The 14,620-nt window shown below is 36.8% G+C and overlaps 1 protein-coding gene across 2 annotated transcripts in view; it reads right to left on the reverse strand.

The window, feature by feature from the left end:
- Positions 1-14,620, reverse strand: part of RICTOR (RPTOR independent companion of MTOR complex 2) — a 92,796-nt gene that overhangs the window by 52,521 nt on the left and 25,655 nt on the right. For both annotated transcript variants that reach the window (XM_080372106.1, XM_080372105.1), the window contains exons 4-6: positions 11,467-11,531; positions 5,184-5,315; positions 4,115-4,178 (exon numbers count right to left, since the gene is read on the reverse strand). In XM_080372106.1, the coding sequence (XP_080228232.1) occupies positions 4,115-4,178; positions 5,184-5,315; positions 11,467-11,531 (261 nt within the window). The remainder of the gene's footprint in view (positions 1-4,114; positions 4,179-5,183; positions 5,316-11,466; positions 11,532-14,620) is intronic.

Below are 14,620 nucleotides of genomic sequence, written 5' to 3' on the forward strand. Positions count from 1 at the left end.
CTCTTCAACTAAAAAAAATTTTGCAATAAATTTGAGACAGAATAGAGGACCAGATTTTAACAGCTAATGCTCATTTACACTACTGAAGAGGTCCTGCACCATGGAAGTCCTCAGCTGCTACTTTAGGAAAATCAGTTCACCAGATTAAGGAGCAAGACCCTGCACACACTTGAAAGGCAAAAAACACCATTCCAAAACAATTAACCTGTAACACCTCTCCTCACCCTTCCCCAAACGAGGTTTTGACTGAGTAGTTATTTGTTCAGATTTTTTCATAGTTTCAGAAAATTAAATATATATCCTCTATACTACAGAACATGAACATCACTAAACAGATGTATTACTAAGGAGGAAGTAGGGGGTTTTGCCTGACTGCTTAAAAAGTGAACAACTGAATGAGTTACAGTCCACTCAACCACTTCACATTTTTTTCTACTAATAAATAAAAGCAAGAGGTAAACAAAAAAAAAAAAACCAAACCACTAACCATCAAACACCTAAAAACTTGTGGCTGGTTTTCCATGGTTTTGGTTAATACCCTTTCTGTTTCCAACAGCAGGCTTACCTTCATTATTTCTCAAAAATAATTTTCTCAAAAACTTTACAGCTCCATTAGATGTCTTATAGGTATTGTACAACAAAGAGGATTGTTTTACCTTTGCAGAGGATGTTAAAACAAGAAGAGATCAACCATTATAACAAATATATTGGAACACTTTAACAAGTTTTTTTAAGACATGTTTTTGAGAAACTTCTTGTCATACATGATGCTGTCACCCACAAAACAGGAAGCTTTAAGATAGGACTCCAAAGAAAAAAAGTTTCCCCCCCCCCAGTCTTTCACTTTTACAGTGGCATGAAGTAACAATAATTAGAAATAGAATGGGTGTACCAATCCACTCTACAAAAGTAACTTTTTTTTTTCTACTGATACTGACGTACTTAGTGACGACACAAGCAGTCTGTTAAGACTGTTCTGCTTCATTGTTTTCTTTGATTTTAAGACATAAGTAGGAAAGATTTCTTTCTTTTAATATTGAATTCCATGTATATTAGCAGAATAAATACAAACTTTTGCATTCGCTTTCATTCTGCTCTAGGTATTGAAAGGCAATTCGAAAGACCAAAGACAGGTGATGTAAAGCTACTTACAAGAAGCTACGATGAAATAAGTAACAGAGATTATGAACTGGATCTTTTAAAGATCCCAAGAGGAAGACAGGTGGTTCATACTGTACCTAACCCTGACTTCTGTTTTGAAAATAACACATCCTGCCTATTAAAATTAATGAAGTCTTACCAACTTCCACTAGATGCAAAAACACATTCTGAAACAACTTTATATCATTTTTTTCAGGGCTGAAGACACTATTAAATTGCAAAGCTCTTACTAGGAAATGTAGAGGTAATTACAGTCAAAAGAGTAAGCACTCAAAGCCTTAAAAAAACCCCAGAAACGAAGTTTTAGGAGTTTAAAGTTGTTTTCTTTTCTTTTCCTCCCCTTCTTTAACATACATGTTTTAAAAATAATTTTAGCATTCAGTGCCTTTTATAAATTCATAAAACATGATAAACATTTTACATTTTGTTCTTCTATTCCATGAAAAATGAAAAGGAACAGAAAAATGTTTTAATTTTAACATTTTGTATCTATGCTACTCTTACACAGACATTTTTACTGTCAAAGATGAGGCTGAAAAATTGCATCCAGACTTTGAAACCGAAAACAACTGTTCAGTGATGCTGGTGGAACCCACTTCAGCTCTTTCACAGCTCACAGGAAATTGCTTCCTGCACAGATGAATTAACTCTGTTTTATTTGCCACTTATTCTCTTCTTCTAGACCTAATCTTTAGGAATAGCAAACCACTGTTCGAGATACTGAGGGAGACAGGAGAGATGAGAAAAGGGTTAGAGCAGAATAATAAAAAGTGTGAAAATACAGAATGTGCCATTCAGGACGTGTCCCAGCATTCCCTGTGAGTGAGAGCTTCTCAATTACTGACTGCTCTATGCCAATGCTTAACTGCTGTAGCCCTGACCTGACATGAAGAAGGTGTCATTTTACTGGTAGGCAGGTTGGGTGGATTTTTACTTGTCTGATTGTCTTTTAAGACAATGATGCTCTAGTTAGCAAAAGATGTAAGGAAGTATTTTTCATCAACATGGCTCTCAGCACTGAAGAGCCATTAGCACCCCTGTGTACATCCCATGCGGTACTGGTTTTGGCTGGGATACGGTTAATCTTCTTCATAGAAGCTGGTGTGGGGCTGTGTTACAGATTTGTGCTGGAACCAGCGCTGGTAAGGCGGGGCTGTCTGCATTACAGCTGCGCAGCGCTCACACCCAGCCAAGGCCTGTTCTGCCTCTCACCCCACCCCACCAGCGAGGGGCTGGGGGGGCACAGGGGGTTGGGAGGGGGCACAGCCCGGACAGCTGCCCCCAGCTGACCACGGGGGTATTCCAGACCGCACGATGTCAGGGTCAGCATATAAAGCTGGGGGGAGAACAAAGGGAGGGAGGGACATCTGGAGTGATGGCGTTTGTCTTCCCAGGTCACCGTTAGGCATGATGGAGCCCGGCTTTCCTGGAGATGGCTGAACACCGGCCTGCCCGTGGGAAGAAGTGAATGAATTCCTTGTTTTGCTTTGCTTGTGCACACTGCTTTTACGTTACTTATTGAACTGTCTTTATTTCACCTCGTGAGTTTTCTCATTTTTACCCTTCCAATTCTCTCCCCCATCCCACTGGGGCAGGGGGGAATGAGAGAGCAGCTGCGTGAGGCTTGGTTGCTAGCTCGGATTAAATGACGACACATGCACAGCATCCTTGTACAATGATGGAGAAAAAGCTCTGGTGGTCAGCTACATGATTCCAGTATCATTTTTGCAAATCAGAATAATCTATTTATCGTTTGCTTCCTCTTGCCTCTTTCAAGCAAGACAGAAGTCTTTGCTCAACTAGAAAATGCTCAAAAAAGCCCAGGAATAATGAGGACAAGTTTCTGACCCAAATAAAGCCAATTATAAATGTGTTTCCATTCCATCTTCCAATTTTTGTTCTGGCTCTACATTGAAGCTCTTTTTTTAAAGCAGATTAGCTAAGAACTTGACTTCCTCAAGGATCCATTCCTTTATGATTGTGGATTTTGTTTGTTTGGGTTTATGGGTGGTGGTAGTGTTTAAGCTTTGAAACTCTTTTTGGCACAACTGTTAATCAGGCATGTTGTCTCCTCTGCAAGACAGAAACCAAGTGAGCTAATGTAAGAAAACAAACTGCATATCAAACTCACATATTTTCAACCTAAATATATAAAAAATACATAAACACACAAAACAGATTAAACACACAGTGCTCCTGGGGAATCATTCTTCCAACTACTTCAAGTCTTTGGTAGTTTTTGCTAAGACACTCAGTAAAAAGGGAGTAATATAAGCATGATAAAGAACAATAAAGTCCAGTACAAAGGCAGAACCACGTTGCCTGAAAAAATACCTTCAGTAGCTGTATATGCCAATTTCTCTAGGATGAACTTGAAAAATGAGCTTCAAACATCTCAGATCCATGGCTACACAGGACAGTAACCACCACAAACTAACTATGTCTTACTGTGTATCTGAGAAAATAATTATAGACAGCATCAACATCTAAAGATAAAGCAGTACTAGAAGCATTCCTTCAAGTGATTATTGCAGTGACAGCCATTTGCCTCATTTCTCAAATGGCAGAAAATCTCCCATTCTTGATTCACAGATGCTTAAACGCACTATACAATAAAGTTAATCATTAGATGAAACTTAATGATATGGGCTTTATACCCTTGTGTTCATTTGATAAATTTTTCCCAAATCTTGTCCACTGTGATCTCTATTAAAGACAATTAGCAGAATTTTTCTAGACCATTCAAGATTCTCAGTGCTAAGAGATTAAACTCAAAAAAACTGTCAGCACTACCCTTCCTTCTCTCTTTTGAATTATTAGCTACAATTTCTTCTTACATGAGAAAGTAAGGTAAGGTATTAGAGCCTGTGGAAAAAAAATGCTGATGGAAAAAGACAGAAATCAGCACAACTGACTGGCATAGCTTGTAAGACCATCTATAGTTAGATTTTACCTTTCTGACTAATCGAAGTGCTTGGGTTCTTTCTACTTCATTACTCTGCTGTATGTCAATGCACCTAAAATAAGTTAAAAGAACATATTTTGTTTATAGCAACATTAACTTTCACCTTAACTGTTAGCAGCTTGTGTTAATATTTATGCAATTGAATAAACAGAAGAAAGAGTGTTATGACTCGCTAAAAACTCTGCCTTTCAGCAAGTATACTCATTATGATTGGTCACTTAGCTTCACTTGATTTTTTTTTTTAATTACAATGAAGATAACTAAATCACTAGAATGTTCTCAAATGTACAATAACAAGGTATAATGGCTTCAACAAGTATTTTCTGAGCTAGCTGCAACTGTCATTTCAAATGAGACTAGAAGTATTTGTAATATATCACATCATGTTTTGCATGTGTTCTCAGATCAGAAAAGTCCTTTTGCTCCAATAAAATTGAACAGCACACTAAAACTGACTGTGTATATTTATAAACAGAAACACACATGCTTATAGCAGTATACTAAATCCAACAAGTTTTTAAACAAAGGAAGCACTATAAATGCTAATATTTACATCCACTCATCATGCTGATATTATTTCATTGTTAGTTTGCCCTTTGGTATTCTATTCTGTCACTGGTTACACTTAGGCTACAAATTCTTGGGCATGAACTGATTTTTAGCCCTGACTCTGTACTAAAGGCTCCAAAGCACTATGATAATAACAAGAATCAGAACAACTCCCATAAACCAACTTACGAAAATTACTTATGTTTCAACCTTCTAACAGCACCACAGATTTCTGTATTTTTCAGTTATAAATTAATATAGATTATTCATAGTATATCGTATATTAGGACAACATTTTATTTAGATTAGCTGATGTAATGTATTATCCTTCTAATTTTAGAGGAAATTATTCATATTGAAGAAAAATGGCTTTTATAAAACTACATATCAAGAATGTAAGAGGATATGAAAACACGTATTCTCATCTTGCTTAACCATGAGAAAGCAAGTAAAAGTGAAAAAGATTTACAATTGTACAATTTACAACAAGAAGGAAGAGAAAAATTACCTGGCTATCAAGTAATCCACTTTCAACTTTAGCACCTTCTGGAGAATACTGGAGTCTCGAATGAGATAGCGGAGGGCTCGCAATCCTGCTGCTCGCACCTCTTTTGCTTCATTGAGTAAAGCTAACCGCAGGCTACAATGAAGAAGAAAAGGGGGATAAACAGCTATTTAGCAGCAGGTAGACTTTGCCATCTGACATGCAGCTACTAAATACTCCTTTAAAATAAAGAAAACCCTGATTTTTATAAAGAAATGTTTTGCCTAGATTTTCTGCCTTCAGGATGCTCACCTGTACAGCCTAGAAGGCAAACCTTCACCCTGCCAGCAGATGTAGACAATTCATTAATCTGAAAGCCACAAATCAATTTTCTCCACTAAAAGAATGCTTGCACATTCATGAAGTGATACACAACCAAGACCTGTATGTGACTTACTTGATATAACAGCTAAGCACAGTATTAGCCCAATAAAATTTAACAGGTAGATAGCATTTCCTCCTCTGCTAGACTGCCAGCCCATAACTGTAAGCCCTCAAAAACGTATCTTGACACCTAACAGATGATTTTTACCCGAATTATATGCACCACTCACTACAAATGTTATAGCACCATGTTACGTTTACATGAAATATGACTGAGTCATAACTAAAGCAGCCCCGCACAGCACAGACTTCATTTTAACATATAACCAAAACATACTTGTCTTTCCACACATTTTGGAAGCATTTTGCTTGCACCAAGGTGAGCTTTCCTAAACAGAACTGTCATCATAATATAATTTCCTAAGTTCACTATCTAGGTAAAAAGAAATGAGATACTGAGGGCCTCCAGTGAAAGTATGAAGTGACATGCCGTCCTTTTCAAGGTCCTTCAAAGATCTGCCCTTTTTACCCGACTACACAGTGGGGCAAAAAAAAATCCAGCCTTCCATTGATGTATTTTAGTAGGATTCTTTCAGCAAACACTTAAGAATATAAATACTTCAGTCAGTGAGATTGAATTTCCACCTATACAAATGGCACATTTTTGTTTGTTTTTTTTTTTCTTTGTTTGTTGGTTTTTTGTTGGTTTTTTTGGGGGGGGTTGTTTGTTTGTTTTTCTTATTCCAGGATCATCATGCATGATAATCAGCTACTCTAAGGCCAAAAACCTTCTGAATCTTTCTGGACATTAAGTGGCCTGTGTAAAAGTCACTGTAACAGGAACCTAATTCCACATGATATACAGACAAAGCAGAAAGGCTGCAACACTACATGCAAATAAAGATGGAGCGGCTATTAATTTCAGTACCGAGTAGGGAATTAACTTCAGGCAGACCATCTCTGCTATAATATCAAACATGATTCAAACACTCATCACCTAATGACTGCCACTAATTGCCTTTATTAATTTACTTTAAGCTGAGCTAGAAGCAAAAAAACAGATTCTCAATACTGTAAGGTCACAAAAAATTATTCCTGTAATTAAAAAAAGTACTACAGGAGAGATTTATTTCTGAAGTCATTCAAGAAAAGCAATCAACTTTTCCATTGTACTGAGTAGATAACAGGTATTCCTCAGATCACAAATCGTGCTTTGTTTCTAATTCTGCATCTTTGCAGAGATGGAAGTCTGATGGATGAGCACTAAGACTCTGTTCTATTCAATGGCATTTTTCTATTTGAACTTTTACCTTATAGTTTACAATTCATTTAGATATACCAATTCAGCAGACTTAAGCAGTTTCTTCTTAGGGCAGAAGTTACCTATTACTCATGCAAATGGTGTTTTTGCTATCCATGACATTTCTTATTAGGACAGCCAAATCCTGAATCTATATTATTTATTTATTTTTCCCTTCAAGTAAAGAATGTTACTTTTATATCCGAGAGGAAAATTTTTGCTGAAAGGCAGACCAAAGCAATCTTTAGACTAATAGTTTCTCAAAAGCAGTAATAGCTACTAAAGCTTGCTCTACAACTCAAAAGAGGAAGATATTGTTAATTTGTAGACAGAAGTTAATTAAAAAATTAGCAACAGTGAAACCACTACAAAGGACAACACTCTCATGAGATTCAACATCCAAAAGCAGAAGGTACCAGAAACGTATGTGTCACTACGCATTTCATTGTATTCTCATTACTTAAAGATATAGCTAGCCAGAAAGATATAGACATAATATAAAGGTCACAAAAATCTATAAAGGTTGGATGAAAACAATGATATATATAAGCATACAACACTGAACAAAAATCTATTAAAAACAAAAAACAAAAAACAAAACACTCACTAGTCAATGACTGACCTGCAAAAACCTGAAAGAAACCTGACCTTATAAAGACAATGAAGATATGCTACAGCAGGTAGAAAAAAATACATAGGAAAATGTATGTGCATGTGTCTACATGTTCTGATTTATCAGCCATACCACAAGGAGACAACTCAAAAAAATAAATTGGACCCCCTGGCTAACCCAAAAGGAAAAGGAGACGGGATGAAGCCAGTAACAGACAAACAGAAGCATGACAGAAACAAACATTCTCTTCATATTAAGTCATTGCTTTAGACATCTGCATGAAGATTCCTACCATAAAGACTTTTATTATAAAAAATATGTTAGACTAACAAGTGAAAAACAGCAAAAGAAATGGAGGAAATTATCAGTAAGTACCATCAGCAGCCCACCAAGCTTCACATCTAAGTGGAAAGAACATTAACATGAACTAGTGTACATATCTGCTAGCACTGTAAGAGAAACAGTAGGGGCCAAGATGGAGAAAAGGTGATAAACAGGTCTATAAAAAAAAGGATTCCAAAGGGCATCCAGAGGACTGTTCATGAACTTAAAATAAAATCACCTTAAAATATAACTGTACATCCAGTAGATTGTACACAAACTTTATTCCACTAATCCTTTGAAAGACTTACAAGTAAAAATAAAAAGCCCTAAGGTGTTGCTCAACCTGTATTAAGGGATATAAAAAGATCTGAGAGTGATGAAAAGTAGTTTCACAAATCAAAATCTGAAAAGGTTAATTTAAAGAGCAGAGGTGAACAGAAAATTTTTATCCAGGTTCACAACCTACTTTTGTAGGTAGTATTTAGTATACATTTCTTGAATTGGAGAAAGCAAGTGGGACAGAAATGCAGAGGGCAGCATTTCTGTTCATATTAATAAGAACAGGATGGGGTTATGAGAAACTTCAAGAGAACGAGATGATGAATAAAACTCAAGATTGTTGGATGTGAACGCACATCAAGACAACAACTGTGTTAAAAACCCATACTACATGATTCCAAAATAGCCATCAGAAAATTATTTAGATATGCACACTCTGCATGCATCTGTGGCTCAAAGTGCCTTTGTGCCAAAAAGACATTACGTTTCTGCAAGAGAAAGTAAGTACAATACTACCTGCCCCAGTATTTTAAGCAACCTTGTGTACTGGTTTGGACTGGGGCAGAGTTAATCTTCTTCATACTAGCTAGTATGGGGCTGTGTTACAGATTTGTGCTGGAACCAGCGCTGGTAAGGCGGGGCTGTCTGCATTACAGCTGCGCAGCGCTCACACCCAGCCAAGGCCTGTTCTGCCTCTCACCCCACCCCACCAGCGAGGGGCTGGGGGGGCACAGGGGGTTGGGAGGGGGCACAGCCCGGACAGCTGCCCCCAGCTGACCACGGGGGTATTCCAGACCGCACGATGTCAGGGTCAGCATATAAAGCTGGGGGGAGAACAAAGGGAGGGAGGGACATCTGGAGTGATGGCGTTTGTCTTCCCAGGTCACCGTTAGGCATGATGGAGCCCGGCTTTCCTGGAGATGGCTGAACACCGGCCTGCCCGTGGGAAGAAGTGAATGAATTCCTTGTTTTGCTTTGCTTGTGCACACTGCTTTTACGTTACTTATTGAACTGTCTTTATTTCACCTCGTGAGTTTTCTCATTTTTACCCTTCCAATTCTCTCCCCCATCCCACCGGGGCAAGGGGGAATGAGAGAGCAGCTGCGTGGGGCTCGGTTACCAGCTGCAGTTAAACAACACTGCAGAAAAGAAAGTAACTTCTGAAGACAGCATCAAGACTAATAAACAATAAGAATGATAAAGTCTGGAAGAACAAAGGGTGGAGTAAGAAAGCATACTCACTACCTATCACAGAATCATTCTCACACCTTATCCTGTAGCATCTTATCCACCCACTAGAGAAAGACAACCACGGTTTTCACAAATCTCTGTTTAATCCAGCCAGGTAATAGTGAATATTCTGGATTTTGCTTTTATGGCCAAAGTCTCCTGGCATGTTACTAAAAGACCTCAAAAGTTTGAGGCCCACCGACACTCTCTTTTCTTCATGGCTCAAGGCTTCCTCTCACCTGTCAATGGTACGGTATGGGAAGACCCATCCACACCGGGAATGACAACAAAACGTGTCACCATTATCCCCATCTGCTGGGGGGACATAATCAGACACCTGATTATAATAAAATTCCATAAAGAGAACAAGTTCTAAAATACAGATCTCTACCTGGAAAATAATTGCAATTCTTGTAGGCTGTAACTCTTTAGTTTAGGTAAATATTCTATCAAGGAAATCTACAATTATCCTTGAAATCATTGATTCCTTTTGAGTTTAACTCTTAAAGTAAGCCATTCATACTTCACAAACATGGAAAACTCAAAGTATTTCTTGCATCTAAATAACTTTTCATGCTTTCAAAGAAAAACAAGTTTGTTTTGCAGAATGAAAAGGTTTCCCCACAGAAATCTAAAATAACATTGGGAACATCAGCACAGCAAATTACAGAACTTGAATGTTATTTCCAAAGGTACTTAGCCTACCTGAAGGTCATTTCCAAAATCAAAATTCCGTTACTTGCAACAGCTGTATGCTGTATAGCAAAATAATCTGCAAACATAATCCTACCACTCCATAGAGAAAAACTTAGAAGTTTGCCTGAAAAGTCTCTATTTCATGAAAACGATCAATTAATATTTCTGTAGAACTACCAATCAGCACAATTATGATTGTTAAAATTTGAGTGTTTGAGTGGTATTAAGTTTGAAAATTATCACTTTAGCAGAATAACCTACATCTATGCATAAAAGATTTGCTTCTCATATACATACACAGAGGAACCATTGAACTGACCAAAGTAACAATGCTAACGAAGCTTATTTTCCTGCCCTAAGTCTTCTCATTTTTTTTGGCAAGTAATTTTTGGCATTTTTCTAAGCAGGGGGCTAATTCTCTTCATGCATCTGCTTAGAACAACAGTTTCTCTCTTCCTTATCAATATCCATAGTTGTGTTTGGATTAGCAGATATTTCTGCAAACTTCTTCCTATAAAAACAAACACTGGCATTTGCATAACCTTTCAAGATTTGTATTTAAAAATATTTGGTAATGAACTCTGAAATTTGAAGTTGTACTTTTAAGTAGTCCTATCATAAAGCACTGTAATAGATTATATAAATAAGATCAGAAGATGATAACCTACTGAAGTTTACAGCAAAACATGTTTTCACAAAAATATGCTAACATTTTAAGAAATTTTCAGTACTAGCAAGGAAAATCAGTTCTATTTAAGAAAACGACTTATAGTATTTCCACAAGATATTACACAAGTTTTTCCAACATTTTACTTTAAGTAAGAATTACCAGCTTCTTCTAAGCTTGCTTTCCTTAAGTCAGCTAACTAAATTGAAGGAACAGAAAATCATATTAAATAATAGATCTTAGTTGTTTCTGCCATCAGTGCTAAGCTTCAGGACAAGTTTACATATGTCTGTGTAAAAACAGATACATTCTAAAAATATGTATGTAGTTACCTCTGACTGTCAGAAACTGTGACAAAATACAGGAAAATTCCACTTGATTGATTGAAAAAAGGGTGTTTTAGTAGCAGGGAAAGCATTACTACAAAGACAATCATACACATCAAGCCAACGTAAAATGTTTATCTTCAAATCCCGATTCAAATCAGCAGTATGCTCACATTCTATAGGTGCACGTTCTTACTAAAAGTGCTTTCTGCGAGTACAGTTATTCAGAGGTATTTTTACATCTATGAAGAATATAACAAAGAAACCCACATGTTTAACTTCAAAGTTTTTTCCCCTCTCTTTGTTCAAAAGCTAGTAATATATTTCTGATTTTACTCAAATATGTGTAAGGTACATATTTGTATTATGAAATTTCAAACACAGTAAAAATACAAAATACTAGCTTAAAAGTACAAATAAAGTTTATTTAATTATACCTAGAATAATTAAAGTACCCTAGTATTGCTCTAGTGCTCCTTACCACTTACCATATTATGATGCTGTCATATGTAAAACCTAGCTTTTCTTCAGAATGGCCAGCATTACACAGAAGCTGAAAGCAAAAGAATGTATCCATTAATTACAACTCTTCAAAAATAACTATGTAAAATGTAGCTTTCTGGCAATGCTTTTTAAGAAACCTGAGAAATTTCATATATGGCAAGGGGAAGCATATAATCTTCAGACTACCCTGAGAATTTCTGTCAGTATTCTGTTTATATACCACATACACACAAATCTATGGTTTCTTATATGAGAGAAACGCTTGTACAATCCTGTAAACTGCCAGCTGGTCAGATTTTCAACTCCAGATTGCTACTTGGGCAGTTGGTAACCTGAGCAGAGATGAAAAACCCTGAGGTCAAAGCACATCTGCATTCAAAAAGAGGGCTCTGGTGACAGCTTTGAAGCACAGATTGCCACTGATGGTCCACTGTCATGTTTTGCAACAGCACAGGCCTACAAAAAAAATAAAAATCAAAAGGTATTGCCAATGGTAAGTATCCTGTAACTGACATTTGGCCTGGCCTGCCATTGTTCCCACAGAACTTGTACCTCTGAAACAATCAATGCAAAGGTTGAATTTATGCACACAAGAAGACACCTATAACATTGTGAAACCTGAACACTTCAACCATATCCATCCATTTTGAACACAAGACTCAAGATTTACAAGTGCACTTTTTACATGCAAAACCAATCTCAAAAGCAGCAATCTGGTGTGTACCAATGCTTTAGCCTCTTGATGAAAGGGAAAGTGTCTCCTCCATAAAAGCTGACTCTGTTCTCCTTTTGCAAGAGTGACAAAGACATTCCTGGCAATCTCATTTACTACCCCTAGCTAAAATTACAAAATACTTTATTATCACATCCAAATCCCAAAGCATTTTTCCAAGCACTTCACTCAGGTGACTGAGTGCAATAGCTTTGCACTTTGTCCTCTCATGTGTTCAGTTCTAAACCGACACAGTTATTTTCTCCTCAGTGAGGAATTCAGTAAGTGTTTGTGCTAACTAGTAAATACCCTCACTCTGAAAGTATTAATATATCTCAAAACCCATGCCACATTCTTTACATGTATTTACTGCTAGCAATAAGTTTATTATAAACTAAACAAACAATTAAATTAAAGCTACTGTGAGTTGAAATAATTAATATGTTCCATGCTCCTGTTCTACTGTTCAACTCCACCTGAAATAACAGCATATTGCACAGAAACTCTGCTTTTAAGTGAAGTCATTCTATTAGCATGATGATTTAAATTCAAGCAATATGTAGGTTTATGCTCAACAGGTACCAAGTCTTCCAAGGATCACGCAACATTTTTAAAAAAATAAGTGATAGTGAAATAGAAAGGATACAGAAATAAGCATAATGATAATGCTGAAATCCAAAGTTGTTAATGACAGAGATTATCAGATTGTCCTGAATCAGTTTCACATTTGGGCTCAAATAAGCTAACTGAAATAATCTGGATTTTGCGTTTTTCTTAACAGTGGCTATAACCAAAGATTATTATAAAACCTATGGGAAGTTATTATATAACCTCCCCCCCCCCTTTGAAATTTAAGTGATAATAAAACTAGACAATTGGTGCATTAACTGCTTATGACAATATGTCACTTCCTAGCATCAATCTATTTTTATGCCATGTTGTTGAACTGCCTAAGGCCACCACTGCTGCTTTAGCATTTCTATTGACATTTTATGAACTGTAAAAATTGGCTGGCAGAGTGTAAGCAAAACTGTGTGAGAAGATAGTGAGTAAAACCAGTGCATTGTTCAGTTTCAGACAAGTACATCAATATTGCTTAGCCCAATCATTTACACATCTAAATCTTTCCCCATCAATCCACCCCAGACATAAATGAGAAATCCTAGTTTAACATACCAGATTATCTTTGACAGTCTTTTTTCCTACTTTAAACAACCCATAGAATTAGTTTAGATGTAGGAAAAAATGATATTTGAGAAAGCTGCTATTGTGTCCACTAGTGCGTTTCTGAAGCAAGCCTGCTACCATTGCACTTACTATTGGTTTGCATCTTTAGCAGTCCCAAGATGAAACCAAAGCAGATGACATTTTTCAGGAATTCACCTAGCTTGCTACAATTGCTACAGAGTACTCAGTTCACTGGATGAGTTCTAGTCTAGTTGTCAGTAACCACTCTTAGCCAATATAGCTACATATAGCGCAGTTACTAGCTCCTCAATGCCAATTGTTTTCCTCTATACATGTGCTCCCACTGCATATACCCTCACTGATATAGAAAGAAACTTAACCTTATCTTATACAGTCAGGTAACCTCACGATAGTTACAACTTTCATCAAATTTAATTGCTGTGTGGATACAAATTTCTGAATGTGATGGTAATTACTAGAGTGTTTGATGCTGTCTGTGTATACACATGAAATTTCTCACAGAAAATAAAGAGATAAAATTGGCTAAAAAACCTAAGAAGACTAGCTACTTTAGCTATTAGTTTATTCTCATTCCAATGGGCCGCTGTCACTTATGTACTAGCTCTCCTTCCAATTTACACACAGTAGTGTGCTTACAGGATTTCCAGCTAGAAAAGAATTTAAGAGATGGAAAGCAAGATCTGAATCCAAAATGCTTCAGTGAATTGAAAGGAGTGCCCAAACTCAGTGAGAAAATTGAATAAAATAGAAGGAATGCTGTAACATATCCTTCAGGGTACCACATACTAACAGGCATATGAAAACTGAAAGAAGTCCAGCAGAGAAATATAAAATGTCCAGAACAGATTTGGAACGTTAAATACAAAAAAACAGATTTCAAAAGGAAAGCAAGAACTGTAAGTTACAGCAAGCTATAAACTCAATGAGTTAGTGACATAATTTCAGGAGGGGAGGGGAGAAATTTTACCTTTGGAAGTACTAATAGCATTGCATGAAGTTTGAGGTTAAGAGATGTTTTTCTGTTTGACAGGCTGCTCTCAAAACAGCATGAAAACCAAAATTTTGGGTACCACATTTTAAGAGCTGACAAACTGGAAAAAGTGTAGCAGAAAATGTACAGTACAGCTACAAAATACACCCATGATGGCTGAGCCATCGGGCTTATTTAGTCTGGGCAAAAAAAAAGCCTTGCAAACGTAAGGTTGGATTGATGTATG

Source organism: Falco punctatus, assembly GCF_963210335.1.
Source record: "Falco punctatus genome assembly, chromosome: Z".
NCBI classification, from domain to species: Eukaryota; Metazoa; Chordata; class Aves; order Falconiformes; family Falconidae; genus Falco; species Falco punctatus.